General features: G+C 31.6%; 1 protein-coding gene across 1 annotated transcript in view; it reads right to left on the bottom strand.

Moving 5' to 3' along the window:
* The window catches only part of LOC124539990 (facilitated trehalose transporter Tret1-like), a 41270-nt gene that overhangs the window by 20237 nt on the left and 1171 nt on the right, over positions 1-19862 (bottom strand). The window contains exon 2 of the mRNA XM_047117379.1: positions 3783-4012. Within this exon, the coding sequence (XP_046973335.1) occupies positions 3783-4012 (230 nt within the window). The remainder of the gene's footprint in view (positions 1-3782; positions 4013-19862) is intronic.

Here is a 19862-nt window from a genome sequence, read left to right as displayed (position 1 = left end):
CCTGGAGTTAAATAATTTTGAAAGCTCTTCCATGCTTTTTAAAAGCTGCTCAGCTGATGTGTCCATATTTATGTGAAGTGATTAAGTTAAAAAGGTGATGATTTGTAAAAAAGTTCAGTGACCGCCAACTTATACACAGGTACACTTAAATTATAACATATACGAAAATTAATAATTTAAATATTTAAAAATACAGAGCTCTAAAATTTGCGTGTTTATGTTTTCGTGTCTACCCGCCGAATCCCTGTACCCGCCGAATCCCGAATAATATATTAATATTATAGAAATATAGATGATGAAAACAAATATTTATATGTATTTACAATAAATAAATTTACTTTATCTAAAGGCAGTGTGCACCAGATCGGTCTTTTAGCAATTAGCAACATCTTCTTTTGCATGCCGCCTTCACATCTTTGAACGTTATTTTGAAACATTTATAAACTTCGGATTAAGTTTGAAAATCTAATAAATCAAGCACCAATGACATTAAGTTTGTCCCAGTAATAAGATGATTATCTTCTTAAAATAATTTAACATTAAATGTTAGTAAAATATTGGTATTAATTATTTGCCCACGGACCTTCCTCCCTTTTCTAAACTCTAATGTTATTAATACTATGTTTATTTAATTATTTCGTTTAAAAACATAGCATATTTTTCTTTAAAATAAATATGGCCTGACTGGCTATCAACGTACAAGTTAAGATTTATAAAAAAAATAATAATAGTAAAATTTATTTCAATCTGTAATTTTGAAAATCGAATGATTTACCCGCATTTTTTTGACGTCATCATCCTCTATGTTATAAGTATTATAGCTAATATTATATTTCACTTATTATGTGGTGAGTTTCGAATTTGTATTTTTCAAAATCTTATAAATACGCGTGCGGTGTCATCTTAAATTGCTTGAGTGATTTTAATAGCTACTGGCACAATTAATTATACTTCATAAATATCTTGACATTTTTAATGTTTTATTTTGTCATTTAATGAATATAATCGTGTATTGAATTAGAATATATTTAAAAGAACTTGCTCGGAAATCCCTATTCTTAATAAGTAAATTGGTTAGTATCCATTGTTACGTTACTGACGCTACGACTGCGGTACATGAATGTCAAATACCGTATTTTAGATCATCTTATATCGATCGCGCTGTTCAAAATAGTGTTTTTTTTCGCATTATTAGGCTAAATGAAAGTGGTCATCAGCTTTCATACATATTGTAAGACACATTAACCCTTTTGCCCAGTGGTTAGAACGCGTGCATCTTAATCGATGATTTCGGGTTCAAATCCAGGCAAGCACCACTATATGTATATATGTGCTTAATTGTGTTTATAATTCATCTCGTGCTCGGCGGTGAAGGAAAACATCGTGAGGAAACCTGCATGTGTGAATTTAATCGAAATTCTGTCACATTGCATTCCACTAAACCGCATTAGAACAGCTTGATGGAGTATGTTTCAACCCCTCTCCTTAAAGGAAGAGGAGGCCTTAGCCCAGCAGAGGGTAATTTACAGGCTGTTACTTTACTTTTACTTTTTTTCTACAGCCACTGAAGCCTTGGGGACTTAGATATTAATGTACCTTTGTCAGAAAAATGTGTGTTATATAATATATTTTCTCGTCGTTACCGATTCGAATAATAATCAAAATCGATCTTTTACAATCAATTTATAAACTATGAATATTTAGTAATAATAAGTGACGATTGACAAAATTATTCTACCCTTATACATTTTTTTGTCTTTAAATTTTTTAATTGTGTAGACACCCACTGAAGAAGTAATTTTGGAAATTTTAACTCAAAAAAGAAATAGAGTTTGAAAGTTTGTGTAGAAGTCCATTATTATTTTAGTTAGAAACATGAAATTTTAATTTTGGGATACTGATTGAATATGTCTAGGTAAGTATTTAAGCGTTTCATATTCTACACCACCCAAGGAGTAGTATAAATATATTCAACTTCCACGCGAGCAAAGCTAGTATGTCATATATTGGTCGCTTTCAATCAAATTCTAATATAACTCTCAATCTTATCTATTAATATTAAATATTTATAATCTATTTACGCTTACGATAAAGGTGATGCTTTCTTTAAATTAAAATAGCACTTAAACACAAAATTTTACTATAATTAAATATTAATTTATATTTATTTTAAGCTATACAAATTAATACGTAATTAAAAAATAATTACCAAAATCGATTCATAATCGGCAAGATAATGAGAAACAAACACATAAAATTAGGCGGAACTGATAATCTCTTTCATCTTAAAACGTCGATGAAAGACTAATTATTCATAGCATTACATATTTTTGCATTTAATTGGACATCAATTTTATACTTTTAAAAAATTATTTTCTACTTTTTACTAATATGATATATATTATATTCCTAACATTTTCACTAATTATAAGTTATTTTCATTCAATAAAATATCACGCATTTAAACTAAGAAGGTACACTAATGTCATTTTTCATCAACATCTTTCAGAAATCAATGCATATTTTGGATTGCAGATGACTATTGTATCAATAAACAAAAATGTAAGGTTTATCGATTTTTGATTTATCGATAATAAACCACATAATATTTTTACCAAGCCACGAGAAAGTTTTTTACGAAATGATAAGTTAAATCGAATTTCATGGAAAAGATATGTCATGTTATAAGCCACTTATTTAGAGCCTGGATGAATGCCTATGAACATGCAATAGAGGCCCAAATTCGTAAATAAAATAGTATTCATTTATAATTTCATTAAGTTACACGTTCGATAGCGTAGAGGAAACAATACTTAATGTAAATTATACACAAAAACGAATTAAAAAGTATATTAAGTCTATTTTGCATTAGATTACTTTTGTTAAACCAATCAAGAACTTTTGACAGAGCACTGCTTAGTTTCATAGTTGTTTATCTTCCTGTCAAATTTAAAAATAATAGATGTCTCATCAGCAAACGGTACAATGTCGAAATAAAATGAATTTATAAATTAAATTTCGAAATCTATGACTGATTCTTATTGACGTTTAATTTTATTAAACTAAACGCCACTGTTTGTATGTTGACATTTGTTTTTGTTTTTTTTTTCTATACAGTTATATGACCGCTCTCGACGTGGATAATAACTTTTTTCCGGTCTCTAAAATTAAGTCTGTTAAATCCTAACAATTTAGTACATTTAAATCAAAATAAGACCATAACCGTTCGTCCCATAATCACTGACAAAAATCGGCTTAAGCTATTAATTTGTAAGATTTTGTTAAGCTCACTGATCTGCTAGCGCAGCGGAAACAGTATTATATATTATACACAAAAACAAATTAATTTGGCAATTTATATGCGGAATACATTTTGTACAATAACAACTTCAATTTGTGCAAATCAAAGTGTGATGAATGAATTTTGTTAATACTTAACTTAATAGCATAAAAAATTATTTCTAAAATATATGTTATATCTGAAATTGAGCAACGGCTATATAGTCTGCTTCTGTTGTGAACATGTACATACATGTACATGTACTTAATTTGTGTTTATAATTCATCTTGTGTAGCGAAGGAAATCATCGTAAGCATGTTGTGAATGAAATTTTACAACTTTAATATCCTCTCAAGCTTACACAACGTCACTATTTCTTATTGATTTTTATATCTGAAACTATTTTCTTTGGGGTGTTCCGAAGAGGGCAATTCTTGAGCCAGTTTTGTATCTTATCCATATAAATAGTGTTGCAAAAAGATGGCATTACAAATATACTTACAATCAATGAAAATGTTGTTATCAGAGTCATTACTTTTCTTCCGTATCTATCAGTGAGGTAACCCATGGGAGCTCCGAAGATGATTGCCGAGATGTACGTAACAGATGTAACCCAGGATATGTCGCTGATTGTGTAAGGATCTGGCGCTGGGCCTTGAGGTGTTTGAAGAAGTGAGATCATGGGAGACAGCCAACCTTGCACCATGCCGAAATTCAGCAGTGGAATCGTTACTGAAAAAAAAACACAATCAATAAAAATCTTTTATCAACTGCGACTATCTGAATAAGCTTTGTTGCTTTCAGGTTATTTAGATTTAGTCATAAAGATGTTTCATTCTCAGATTAGATTAATTATATCCAATATGATAAATGCATTCAATATGTTGAGAAATCTCAATTTTTTAGATTCGAAAATCTTGAATGAAACAATTTTGTTCGATATATGGTAACATAATGAATACCAGACCAAAACCTTGAAGCACAGTTATAAATATATACAAAACTAATGTTATGTCTAAATGTATAAGTACTATTCTAAAATAAATGAATAAGGGATTAAATGCGTGGTGTTCGTGCGATTTGCATCCAGTTTCTTTTTTTAATCATGCAGAAATTATCTTCTTTGCGTAGTTGTAAACAGATCTACCTCATTAATTGCATTACCAGTTTAGAACTGGTTACGAAAAATGCGTCTTAGCGCCGCTTCACATTATTTTCCTGTTTATCAAACTTTGTTAATATAAAAAACGATTTTCTCAAATTAAAATATTATTTATAAACTAACACGATCTTAGATATGTAATTAATTATAATTACAAAAGGTTATAAATTGATTGTGTTTATATCGGGTCACGTAGAGGTAAATTTATGGTCTTGCGAGTTATATTAATTAATGTATTATGGTTATCTAATATGCCACAGCTTACAAGTTACATGGTAAGCGAACTGTGGGAGTGTAACTTGGTTAGAGGGCTTTGTACATTGTATGGGTAGATATCACCAATTCTTTTGCCAAACAGAAATTCTTATTCGTGTTCCGTTTTAATGAGTTAATGAGCCAGTGTAACTAAAGGAACAAGGGACATGTTGGGTACCAAAGTTGGTGCCATATTGGCAGTGTAATTCTTAACTCAAATGTCTAGGAACGTTGGTGACTACATACCACGAGGTAAGCCCTCCGCCTGCACTAAAAATGTAATAGATAATTAACAAACCGATACTTTGAAAGATTATAATAGAATCTGATTATAATAGTGATGGGAAATCATTGCAATTGAAGTTCCATAATAGCCATGAGCTGAGATGGCCCGATGATTTCAGGTTCAAACCTAGGCAGGCACCACTATATATAAGTGCTTAATTTGTGATTATATTTCATCTCGTGCTCGGATGGTGAAGGAAAACATTGTTAGTAAACTTGCATGTGTCTAATTTCATCGAAATGGCCACATGTCCATTCCCTCAACCCACATTGGAACAGCGTATGTTCCAAACCCTCTCCTTAATGGGAGAAGAGGCCTTAGTCTAGCAGTGGGAAATTTATAGTCTGTTACTGATTACTGTAATAGCCATGCAGGTGTACTTTCTATTACGTAACTATTGTAGGCCGACAGGTCGGCAATGTGACCGTTCATAGAGAGATCAGGCGCAAGGACAACGATTTTGCGCACGCAAGCGCAATATTGCATACTTCTAAACTCCGGTTTGCTCACTAATAATATCTTGGAAGAATAAATAACTTCTATTGATCCAAAGTAAAAGCGGATCTTACGCGCCAACGTTTGTTGATATACAGCGTTATTGGTAGTTGGACGCATTCCCGTTAGGAGGTGATATAGGGGTGACTATTTGCAATAAATTTTTGAAGTTGAATTTTTGACAAATTTTAAGAAAAAGCTAACAACTCAAAGAAATGGTTCACTTTTGCAATATGCATATAGGGTTTTAAATTATTGCAAATAGTCATCCCTTGCATATTTCTGTATAAGCTGGTACACTACTACTACCTCATTTACTTACTATGTTCGAGATTATTAATACACAAGATTTAAATATTATTTACAGTATACATATATACTTGGAAAAATATATCTTTATAATCCTGTAAAATAACATACAAATTTATATACCATGTTTGTATGTTATAGTTATAAGTAATAAGAACACGCCTGGCCATGACCCTGCTATAATCATTCTTACATAATTCATCGATATAAAATATGCTATTGATGTTTTCAAATCAAAAACCTGTATTCAAAATAGAATGATTACACTTATTTCATGTCAAATTATATACTACAATCGATTCTAAAAAGAAAATACTTCCCAGCTTAGCACCTGAAAAGAACCGGCGAAAAAATTCATTTTCAACCGACTTCAAAAACGAGGAGGTTATCAATTCGTCTGTATTTTTTTGTTGTGTCAATTTATGACAAATATATTTAAATAAAAGAAAATCTTTAAGATATTGAATTTATACTCCAGGCGTTACATTCGCAAGGTGTGCTAACAAAAATAATTTGAATAAAAAAAAAAACTATTCTATTTAAATACATATGTATTTATGTACTGACAGACATAAAACCTTAATGGAACCTTATTTCCAACATATAGGTATTTACAATATTTAATCGATTACTCTTAAGTCAGCGTTTATACTACAGCTACCGTTTTTGTATTAGATACATATTCGCTTCAACTTGCTTTGGCTAAATCCAAAAATATGAACCTTTCTAAACCTCTAACGAGATAGAGCTGCTTAGAGAATTAAGAGAAGATCAAGAATCATGAGCGTTACATCCTTATTCAAGGTTTTAAGTTGTTTTTTCAACCGACTTCCAAAAGGAGGAGGTTATCAATTCGTCTGTATTTTTTTTACTTCGAATTAAATCAAGGCATATAACTTACTCCATATAAAAACAATAAACAAAGTTGATTCTCAATTACTGAAATTATCACGTCAGGTATTATGTATTTAAAGTCTATGCTCCTTTTTGGAATTTAAGCTTCCTTAATATAATTATACATCAACGTCAACAGCCTATAAATTTCCCACTACTGGGCTTCTTCCTTTGAGGAGAAGGTTTTGAAACATATTCCAAGTGAAATATATATGTGGCAGAATTTCTATAAAATTAGACATATGCAGGTTTCCTCACGATATTTTTCTTCACCGCCGAGCACGAGACGAATTATAAACACCAATTAAGCACATGAATATTCAGTGGTGCTTGCCTGGGTTTGAAGCTGCAATCACCGGTTAAGATGTACGCGTTCTAACCACTGGGCTATTTCGGCTCTCAGTCTCAGTGTGACCTTTGAACAGGCAGGCAGACAGACAGAAAGAATGACAAAGTTGAAAAATTAATCTTTTATCGATCAGTAAATGTTCACGCCTATAATGGCATTCCGGCTTATCCTTTCAAAAAGCTATAATGATTATGTTGATGCACCTTAATAACATGAACTAACATAATTGTAATGTTTTTGTATATAAATTCGTGTTCATCCCTCGTTCTATCACAATACGATTAATTTGCATTCATTAACATAATCGTTTTAAAATAAGATTTAATTGTCTCCATTACCGATATTAACGGTAATGCAATCACGGTGATGACCATCCTACCGATTATATCGTTTATTACTTTGAGTTTATAAATAAGTACTTAACAATGTAATACCTAAGCGCCACTTAGAACTATTTTTTTATTTTTAACTAGCTGTTACTCGCGGATTTGCTCGCTTAGAATATGTATATATTAATGAATTAACTTAAACTTTACTTGGCGGTAGGGCTTTGTGCAAGACCGTCTGGATAGGTATCACCCACTTATCAGATATTCTACCGCTAAACAACAATACGCAGTATTGTTGTGTTACGGTTTGAAGGGTGAGTGAGCCAGTGTAACTACAGACATAAGGGACATCTTCCCAAGGTTGGTAGCGCATTGACGATGTAAGGAATAGTTAATATTTCTTACAGCGTCATTCTCTATGAGCGATGGTGACCACTTACCATCAGGTGGCCCATATGCTCGTCCGCCAACCTATTCCATAAAATAAATATGGCTTTGATGATTGGTATACAAAGAGTTCTTACCGCTTTGTTTTCAAAAAAGTAGCCCTTTATGTACTTTTTAATCCGATTATATAATGTGGCGGATGAATGAAAAAGCCGGCTACCAACGGTTCGGAATGTACATTCTACCGAGAAGAACCGGCAAGATAGTCATCAATTAATTTTAACCATTTGTATTATTATCGACTACTGAGTTAGTAATTAATTAAAATCATAATTGATTCTTTAATTTATCGTTTCATTACATTTAACATGATCATCGGACATTCGTTATTTTTTTTTAACAAAATCAATAGGTACTATTCTTCACTGCCAGTAACAACACGACTGTTATAAAACTTTATATAATATGGAATTTTGTGTTTATCCTTGTTCTTAATCACGTTTTACATATTATTACTTCAAGTATAAAATTATTATACAATGTTAATTTATTCTATATTTGTCATTTGATATTAAAAATGGCAATTAGAACAAAAGAGAATACGTCAAAGACACTTGGTTGTGTTCTTTTGACTTCATTATTCTTTTGTTCAAAGCATTTAATAACACGTGAAAGCAATATCGAATCTTTTGTTTTAGAGAGATAAAAAAAGTTTATTAATTCATTCAATAATGATATAAAGTGTTTTTTTTAAAGGTTAATATTTTTTCTGCCTACCGTCGTTTAAATAGTCAATGTACAAGATAGATTTTAAATCGAAAATTTCAAGCTTTAGAGTTAGTTGCAGTCTTAAGGTTAATTGCATTTTAAAACTAGTTAAAATGTTTGTGTAATACTGCAAAATATTCAATGAGATTGTTTAGGAAATCGATAGACAGGGTGCATGGCAGTCACCTCCTCGTGGTGCACCCTGGGCAACGGGGCCGACTTGAGTTTGCTCGTCGGCCACGGCTAAGTTCCAGTTAAGTTCCTGGTTGGCGTCAGGGTGGACCATGTGAGCGGCCTCGTTGGCTAGGTGGCAGACAGGCTCGCTACTCGAGGTGTTTTACACCGGCAGTCAGCGGCGGAGCCTACCATCTTTTCCGGCGCAGGGCATCAGCTTTGTTGACGCCCAGCCTCCAGTGGCGGACTCGGGGGAGTTCTTCACATGAGCACATGTAAGATGAGGAGGAAGACGCGCACTAGGCGAGCTTTCCACGTTTGTCATTTAGCCGCCTCACGGCGTCTGCCGCTGGTGGGGTCGCGGTTGCACGTTGGAAACCCGAGGATGGTTTTAGTGGCTAGGACAAGACATTAGGCCCTGGCACGGGGCCCTTATGGCCCCGGTTGAGTCCCAAATACCCGTCCCGGTTCTTCGACCGGGCGGCATGCGTAAACGCGTTTCCTCCTCGTTAAACAAAAAACAAAAAAGGAAATCGATAGACGACTGATGAAACTATATGATAGAAAAAAATAGCGAACAGTTGTCGAATTTAAAAGTATTGTTTACTTGTGTCTAATTTCATCGAAATTCTGCCACATTGGAACAGCGTGGTGGAATATGTTCCAAACCATCTCCTTAATGGAAGAGGAGGCTTTATCTCAGCAATGGGAAATTTACCGGCTGTTACTTTACTTACTTTATTTGTTTCGGAATAAGAATAATTCATTCAAAAATATATCACAGTGGTCTGTATTTACTTAGTGCTATTGGAATCATTTTTATTTGCTTACTAAAGCATCAATGAAGAAAAAAGTTTTCACGACGACGACGACATAGGTATTGTTTATTCATAGGTTTATTTTCCGAAAAATATGATCGTTAAATGTTCTTTACAGTATGTTTACTTTTATACAGTTGCGCACTATTTACTGAATTTTGTTTCATAAGAACCGTTTCCTGATATTAGAAAACACAACAAAAATAAAATAGCTTAATTTGCGAAGCCGTGAGTAGTGCGAAGTAGTGATATCTATGTACACGTTTTCTTTTTTTTTTCTTTATTAGACCTATCTTGTCTGTTCTCTTATCAGACATATGAATAAAAAAAAAAGTTTGACAGGCGTGTCACACTATCATACACAATATTAATTACAATTTTTCTTGCATTTCTATTCATAACTTGTTGTCTATAATCTGCGATTTAAGAATTAATTTTATTACATTTTTTCTAACCAGGAAATATATTATCGGAGAAAGGTCTATTAAATGATCATTTATAGGAGTGTCTAGCATTCTTTAAATTCCTTTTAGATGTAGTCTTGTATTTAGAAAGTGGTCTTAAATATTCTGCAACAAATATTATTATAAAAACGAGTTTTGTATTATTTTTTTGTCATTTGGACATCGTTAGTGGGTCAGGTGATTTATTAATAGCTTAATAACTACGAGAACTATAATAATACAATAATTTGTAAGAGTTTCACATTTGTATCGCGCGGACTTTTGGCCTAATATTTATAGCACATTTATAAACAATTCATTTGCATACAAAATATATTTGTTTTGCTGACCGTATTTCTTTTTTATAGTGCAATACTTTTTAATAGAGATTGATGAGTATTTTCTTATAGAGTAACTTTGCAAACGAATGTAAAAGTAAATTACGCAAAAGTATACTTAGTGCACAAATGCACATGACTTCAAATGGCGTCTATCACTCTTATGGTGATATACAGACGAATGATTAAGTACAGTCAGAGTAAGAAAATCTTCGTCAGTTTTCAAATTCATTCCTTTATCAAGTCTTAAACTCTTAGTACCTTTTGAATCTAAACATCAAATCATTGCGACGCAATATGTCACTTTCAATCGGTAAAGCGAATTATTGCTCATACTGAACACGCGAAAATAGATCTGAGGATGACGAACCTTTTCTTACCACGACTGTACATGACAAATTGCTTTCACAATTGCACTTCAGTTTTCTAAATCCACTTTGCTGCACACTTTTTGACAGAAAACTTTTCAATTGATTTTCTTTTGTGGAGTGGAGGTGAAACGAGGCTTGAAGAGGTGCCTCTTCAAGCCTCGTTTCACGAATGTCGACGAAATTGCTATTAGAACTTTAGAAGCCACTTTTATTAAATAGTGTTGTACAAATAAAGATATGTATTAATCAAGAATCGGTTGTAGTGCATAATAGATCAGATCGCGTGGAATATGTAAATATGTGGTTATTTATTCATACATCTCCTGCCATTAGAATAAATAGACACTAACAGTATCGGAGGACCTGATCAATTAATTAGATCAATCAAAATGTACTTCTTCTAAAACGCACTTTTAATTAGTCTTATTACAAGATTATATTAAATTAATCTGAATTTAGACTAAAGCTTGAGAAACTAAACCTTATAGATAAATTCATAGAATTTTGTATTTATATTACTGTCTGATACTTTTTAACAAATTATAATTTTGTTAATAAACATAATATTTTGAATTTAGCAATAAATGTACTTTATTAAAGTTATTAATTTCGGGATATTTACCATGTTTTTTTTATTTCGACTGTCTGAGGAAAGACTTGTTCACGTCGTGAATACATTCGTAGATAATGTTGAAATATCGGGCTCCACCGAACAAAAATATAAAACATGGTAAATATCCCAAAATTAATAACTTTAATAATAAAAATAACCGTGTCAATTTAAAATTTTAAATGTACCTTATATCTAAGGATCAGTGGATCTTTGAATATAAATCAATAGATCGGCGATATTGGTATTTTTTTGAGATAAATTCAATGTTTAATTAAATATCGTAGAAATACGAAACAAACGCGGGCTAACTCTTATTTTACAAGACCATTGAAAAAAAAACGTTAACTTTAGATAAATTTTATTGTCACACACAGTAACTATTAATGCTTATGAAAATAAATATTATTTATAATTTGCTGTTCTGTAGGGTTATTACGCTATACAGTATAGCAACTGTTTCTACCAAATATTTGTTGCGGATTGATAAATGTTGCTAGTTATAAATATTGATTTATTTTATAAATAATAATAATTAAAATATAATTAACAGTGTGATAATTCCACCTTCAAATGGTAAATTCGTTTCCAATGTAGAAGCAGCGTTATTCAAGGGTCATTGTACTTTATAAAATAAAAATATGCATTTGTACTTAAGTCCGCAATGTGACGTACTAACCTGTTTATTATTTTTATCAACATTCGATTCTGGTTTAAATCGGTCCGCATAGTATATAAAGCTGAAAACATACGGAGCTCCTACGAAACACCGTTACATTGGAGCCTTGTGCATATTATTTATATATATTTAATTAACTAACATGACTGTATTTTTAAATGTTGAAAAAGATTAACTACTGAGTTTCTTGGCGGCTCCGTAGAATCTACTTCCCGAATCGGTGGTAGCTTCACTTAATATAGTTGTTAAATGATGATTCAAAAGTGCTTGTATACCTACCTGAATAAAGTATATTTTGATTTTTTTTTAATGTTTGGAAGAATCGTTTTTCGTAATTCTTTGGTTTTGGTAATTGATTAAAATTATAAAAAAAATAAAAATATATAAAAACTTTTTTAAACTAAATATTACAATTTAGATTTGTGTAAGTATTGAATACTTCTTTTAAACGTTTATTTCAAAGGCGTTGATGCAGTTTTTGACCGTCAGTGCAGTTACGGTATTATAACAAGTGCTAATAATAGAAGCCGTGTCAAATGCAGATTTGGTACGACATTTTATGTAAATTAAAATTATATACAAAACGTTATTTTGCTAATTTTAATAAACATTTTTCAGTCATTTCAGTCCCTCGTCGGTTGCATTATATGTTTAATAGTTTCGGCTTAAATATAGAAATGTTTCTTTTAAAAAAAAAGTAACAGCCGTAAATTACCCATTGCTGGGCTAAGGCCTCCTCTCTCGTTAAGGAGAGGGTTTGGAACATATTCCACTACGCTGTTCCAATGCGGGTTGGTGGAATGCACATGGCAGAATTTCGATGAAATTAGACACATGCAGATTTCCTCACGATGTTTTCCTTCACCACCGAGCACGAGATGAATTATAAACACAAATTAAGCACACACATATATAAGTGTGTGTGCTTAATTTGTGTTTATATTATAGTTATAATATAGTAGTGCTTGCCTGGTTTTGAACCCGAAATCATAGATTAAGATGCACGCGTACTGGGCCATTTCGGCTCTTATTTTTTTTTCATTAAGTAACAAGTTAAATAAAGTTCGTTTACTTTGTAAGGACACCAAGCTAAAAATATATAACATAAAACTAGTTGTGGAAAGCTGCTTCGTTCGCATTTAATGATTTTTTCTTTCAGGTGCTAGATATAATAAAAAATTGATTTCGTCCTTAATTGAAGTTCAAGTGTGCTTCATACTAAATTTTATTTTTAATTGGTTTAGTGACTAGGGCGTCATCAACAGAAAAACAAATATAACAACATTCAAAATTTATAATATTAGTATAGCAAATTCCTGAATAAATAATGAAATCAGCTTTTTATCATCATTTCTAAGCGCAAACACAGATTACTTTAAAATTTAGTATCACGTGTATAAAATACGTTATTGAAAACAAAGTAAATAATATTGTCACTTTTGGCCAGGTGTACAAATACGGATTTGAAAGAAAGTTTTTGGTGGCGGCAGCTGAACTACCCGAATTTAGCTGTATTTTCAGGGCTCTGTAAAAATTATAAATAATAGAGCTACAGTTCCGGTAGTCGAGCCTTTTTCTAAGCAAATTTAATGAACTTTTCAGATATATTTTTTTTTAATTTCAAAAATTTTCCGAGATTTTCAATAAAAGCTAAACTCCCATTTTTTTTTTCATTTAATTGTTTATAACTTTTGCAATTTTTTTCAGCACCTTTTCGGACTTTTTCTTACACTTTTTAGGTGACAATACGAATCGAATGACACCTTGGTCGTAATTTTCTGAGACTATTGAAAAATTCAAAAAAAAAGTACATGTGAACCAGATTAGTGTGTTAATTAATTTATTAGTTTGTACGTATGCAAGGAGTGGCATTGGGGGATCAAACACCAGCCGAATATTTCTGCCAAGGTACGAAGGATCTCCGATAACGTACTATCAAAAATTCATGCTCACGAAATAAATCTTTGTTTACATAAGAATTATTAACATTTAGTTATTTAACATATACAAATATGAATTAACAATAGTTACTGTATGAATGTTAGCCAATATATTATGTTATACTTCAATTGTTCATGTTGAATAAACAATATACATTACTACAAAAGTGTTCATGATATTTATTTCATAGAAATAGGATTTCGTGGAACGTGACTCTTCCTCAAACGGTATTTTTAAATTTACTTAAGATTTTAAGCTGAAAGTTTATTTCTAAGTGGATATATGTATTATTGTCTTCGGTCAAAGATTCAATCACCTCCGAAACTTCTGCCTCATGTAAATAAATAATTATGCATTATCTTGATAATCTATTCTAATCATATCAGAAAAAATTCAAATAAATAACATCTGACAGCAAATCGACGCGATAGCTTTGGTAAGGTTTTGCGAAAAATAGCGCTTTGACCGTCAACGTAACTGTTATCAGAGTTAGAGTAAAATTAAAATGGCTATAAGTAGTTAAGTGTAATAGTGTTGTATCACAAATATATTAACACAACAATCAAAATCAAGCACTTTTGAATCGTCATTTAACAATTAAGTGAAGCTACCACCGGTTCGGAAAGTAGATTCTACCGAGAAGAACCGGCAAGAAACTCAGAATTTACTCTTTTTCAACATTTAAAAAAATACAGTCATGTTAGTTAATACAATTATTTAAATTAATATGCATTCAGAGCGCTGTTCGGATTGCCGCGCTACTGTAACACCTCCGAAATGTTTACTGAGAGGTGTGTTGATAGCTTTCATACTTTTATTCGCAAAAGGAGTCTGCGCATCTGCGCTTCTGAGTTTACGATCTAGCTCGAACGGTATTCTGTGTGCACTGACTGTTGGGACTCGGAAATACTGCGCCACTGGATACGGCTACACGCTGTCTATGAACGGCGATTTTTATTTTTTTGTTTCTTTCTGTTTTGTTTGCTTTTATTATTATTTCTTTTTACTATCATTAGTTATAAGGTTGCCATGTAATACTAAAATTAAAATATGGACTATATCTGAGACAAAGTAAATAAAAAATTAAAATTAATCATTAATTGCACTCATAAAACGCACATTTTTTTATTTATTTATTATTTATATTTTATTTTATGGAATAGGTTGGCGAACGAGCATATGGGCCACCTGATGGTAAGTGGTCACCATCACCCATAGACAATGAAGCTGTAAGAAATATTAACTATTCCTTACATCGTCAATTTGCCACCAACATTGGGAATTAAGATGTTATGTTCCTTGCCTATAGTTACACTGGCTCACTCACCCTTCAAACCGGAACACAACAATACTGAGTACTGTTATTTGGCGGTAGAATAACTGATGAGTGGGTAGTAACTACCCAGACGGGCTTGCACTAAGCCAAGTATCACAATATAGTTGAGTCATTAGTGAATCGCATGTATATAAATCTAAGGCATGCTTATTTTTTTTTCTACCTTCATAGGACTAAGCTATAAGTATTACCGCACCAATTACTTGACTTATAACAGGGCTGATGTAAGATTCAATAAATGACGATGAAATAATCTTAAAATGAAATTATTTAATGAAGCACTGTGTGTATTTTATTTCTTGTATTAATTGCTTTTATGTCATAAATGAGTTTTTAATTGCGAAATATGTTACGGAGTCTGTATTGAACTCCTGGGCAATGCTCTGAGGGCCTTTAAAGTTCGATTACCCGATGCGCTTTAATTAGCATCACGTGGCAGACTTTAATACTTTTAAATTGTAAGACAGGTTTTTTTAAAAGAAAGTTATATTAACGCTTGGTGTTTGTACACATCAACCATAGATATTATTTTTTTTCTGCATTGTTAGGCGGGCGGAAAGTTATGCCACGTAACGAGTGCCACTGACCATATCATTGGTGCCGTAAGAAATTGTTACCATTAATTATATTGATAATGCGCCACCAAACCTCGTAACTAAGGTGTTATGAACCTTGTGCCCATGTTTTTTATGTGTTCATACCGCAACATAACAATATTATGTATATGTGGGTAGTACATACTCAGAGCCAAAGATCTGTAAAATTAAATAAATAATTAAATAATAACGTGTAAACATATAAATGATTTTAGAATATGCTTCAAATTTGAGTATATTGTTTATAAATCGTCAATGAAGAGAAGAAAGGCTTAAGCGCCAAAATCATATTTTTGGTAAATGAGACTTTAAATAAAAATTCAAACGTTCATTTCCTAAATATACCATTTTGGCGCTTCAGTTTTTTCATCTTTTATACTGACGATATGATATTTCCTTCGAACTATTTATACACGTGTAAAAATGGTAATTGTTATTAATAAAAAAATGATATTTAATTCAATATAGATATCACTTATTAAATTTGCACACATTTTTAAAGGCAAATTGAAAATGGTATGTGACAAAAATTGGTGATAATGGAATTGCAGCAGCAATTATCATATCGTTCATAAGTAATACGTCACTGTGATGTCATGCCTTGTCAAGAGTATATTTGTAAGTCGACAGATATGTTTTAAACTTTGGGTGGTATTTATAGATCTGAACAAGAAAAGATCTAATAGGTATTTTTTATGTGATAGGTGGCAAACGAGTAGATGGCTCACCTGATGGAAACTACCACCGCCCATGGACATCTGCATCTGCGGCCTTTAAGGAAAGTGTACGCTCTTTTCGTGAAGGTTTCCTCACATCCTACATATGTATAATATCAAAGAAATTCTGCCGCATGTGATCCACTAAACCGCATCGAAGCAGCGTGGTAGAATATGCTGAAAACCTTCTCTTCAAAGGGAGAGGAGGCCTTAGGCCAGCAGTGGGAAATTGACAGGCTGTTATTGTTGTTGTTTTCTTTCACGCGGCTTACGTTGTGAATTGCATAAATCGTCCCCTAAGGGAAAGCGTTATGCCCCCTCTGGGCAATCGTTCCCTTTTTATATCTGTCTCTTGCTATCGGTTGTTTTATAAAAAGTGTTTTAATATAATTTTACAATTAATTTATAGTTATTTAATTAAACGAAGGTTATTGTTTCATTTCAATTTATATGTTAATGAATTTGATTCGTTCCAGCCGCCTGTCATACATTATTCGTTTTTATATTTTATCATGGCTAATAATATTTTAATAAGTAGGTATGTATTGTAAGTTTACTTAATGTAAGTAAGTAAAACATTCTTAACTATATTATTTATTCAGATAAGAATTAAAAATATTAAGTGCTTAAATATATACATATAAATATGAACTAAAACTAGTTACTGTATAAATATTGACCGCGTGCAAGGTGGCAAGAATGCTAGCAGCATTTCCCCGTTGAATCGCAATGCTTATCCTCTGGGCAAAAAAGGCTAGTTGCCCTCCTGTCAAAAGTGGAGGCAATACGGCAAGGTGAGGTGAGGAGACTTTTACTTATCTTTATTATTTTCTTAATAATTTATTTTTTTTTATATATTCACATTATTTTTATAAACTTAAACACAAAATGTTATGGCAACAGATCGTACTCGACTAATCACAATAACGGGATTATCCAAAAATACTTTAAGTACGGAACCATAATATAATCATTACATATTTTTATTATTTTTAAACAGCGACATCGCTGGTCATTACGGATTTTTTACATCTTGCGAAGATTCACATCGGATACATAAAAACACAATAGAAATTCAAGATGTGTTTAACATTTGGAATTATAAAGAGCTCTTGAACGCTTTAAAGTCACCTGTTTATTATATATATATTCTATATTGTAGCAGGGTACGACAGTATGGTGCGCGAATCAAGAAATAAGTGAATGCATCAAGAATAAACTATAGGAAGCAAAACAAAGTGGAAAAAAAATTACTTGGTGGCAGAGCTTGAATAAAGCCCACTCATTGTATATTCTACCGCCAAACAACAACACTTAGCATTATTGTGTTCCGGCTTAAAGAAAGAGTGAGCCAGTGTAAACAATAACAATGTCTTAGTTCCAAAAGGACACGGCGCATTTAATATAAAACTTGCAGTAACGGCCTTTTATCATCAGCCAATTTGCCAGTCCATCTAATCATTACATAATGATTTAACAAAGTCGCTTACCGCTGTCTGTTTCCATGTATGGTTATGATAAATCTATTTTATGAGAATTTGAGTTTGAATGAATTGAACCCTATAAGATATATAAAAAAAATAACGCAGTATTACACCTACACCTTAAAAAGGTCTTCAAAAAAAGTCCAGAATGGTCGTAATACGTCTATCTCAACATTCTGTAGTATATTTCAAATCAGCCTTGCACCCGTGCGAAGCGGGGTCGGGTTGCTAATCTATTCTAAATTTAAAAAAAGAACATAATTTTTTTCCTAGCTTTCTGTAGCGTATTATAAAGTAGTTAGTAGAGTTATCGATAACCAAGTCGTATGGAATGTTTTTATTTTAGGTTCGTCGTACTTCTCCTTCTGTCAAATGTAAATTTAAAAAAAAATTTGGAAAACGCGACTTTCTATAACTTAAAAAATATTGTCTGATACTGATTCAACTTAATAAAATATAATTTTAGACAGCAAAATATAAGGAAAAATATATGAAAAATTTGTTAATTGGGAGATCTCAACACAACTGCTGACAAAACATATTGTTTTTTTTTTTGCGATAAATCATGGACAAACAGACAATTGAGTATACTGAAAGTTTCGTTGTATGGTGCAGGATCTGCTAGGTTCTGAAGGCGTCCAATCTTAGGAGACATATGTTTGCACAAATGTTTGCACCGACATTTGCGTTAACGTATGTCTCCTGTCTTCAAGACAGATATCTTGTTCATAAATCACGTATTGGTAATGCTATATGAAATAAAAATTCAACACGACCAAAAGGGTATAAGCTCAGGATTCCGTGGCATTTATTTCTAATGTAAGTATACTTTGTATTAAAGTAATACACTAAAGATGGAATAATGATGAATGAAGTGATCTGTGAGTTTCTATATTTTTGTCGAGAGACCAAAACTAGAGACTGTTACATCTATACAAAAAAAAAAAGATAAATAATGAGAAAAAAAACAGAGTTGAGTCAAGATCTTCTCAGGGTATTGTATTTTCTGTACATGTTCCCTTTATTCAATTTAGAGTTGAGTTGGGTTATCCCATATCCAAGGATTCTATTTCTCATCTGCTTATTATATTAAAATGGTTGTTCCGGTAAAACCCAATTTAAATTTGATTCACTCACGGAATTATTTTCTATTAAATTTTATCAGTATTATTTTTTATGTTTCATTTCATATCATCTTATATGTTGATATGATGTTCTTATTAAAAAAGATTATAACATAGTGTAGTTATCGAAGTATTTGTTTAATTCCCTTTATGTAAATTACTAGAACATTAAAAAAAACGCAATGAAAAAAAATATATGTTTAATAATCATTTTTTTACATAAATTAATAGCCTTTGTTGTATATATACAGACTAATAATAAAATAATAAATGTATACATTAAATTGTTTTTAAGTATAATTACTCCGTAATAAAGATTAATGGTTTCATTCTTGACAGTTGCAATACAGTTTTTAGTAACGCATCGTCATTATTATTTTTTCTACGAAATTTTGTTAAATATTGTAAAAAGTCGTAAATAAAATACGAAAACGAAAAAGATTTCGTTCTATACCTTAGAAATCTATAAATTATGCATGCAATTATTATACATGTGCCAATTTCTAAAAATTTAAGAGTTTGTTCTAATTCTTATTTTAAATAATTTCCTTTTTTTTTCTTTTCTATTTACACTAATATATAATAACTAAAATTGCCAATAAAATTACGATAAATAAAAACCAAAGATAAGTAGGTAATACTTAATAATATGATATTATTAATCTATCAACGTTTGATTGATGAATATCTATTAAGTCATTGTTAATTATTATAAAGT

The sequence above is a fragment of the Vanessa cardui genome, chromosome 24, assembly GCF_905220365.1.
Source record: "Vanessa cardui chromosome 24, ilVanCard2.1, whole genome shotgun sequence".
In the NCBI taxonomy this organism is placed as follows: Eukaryota; Metazoa; Arthropoda; class Insecta; order Lepidoptera; family Nymphalidae; genus Vanessa; species Vanessa cardui.
The sequence above is the reverse complement of the archived record's forward strand: the minus strand, read 5'-3'. Positions and strand labels throughout refer to the sequence as shown.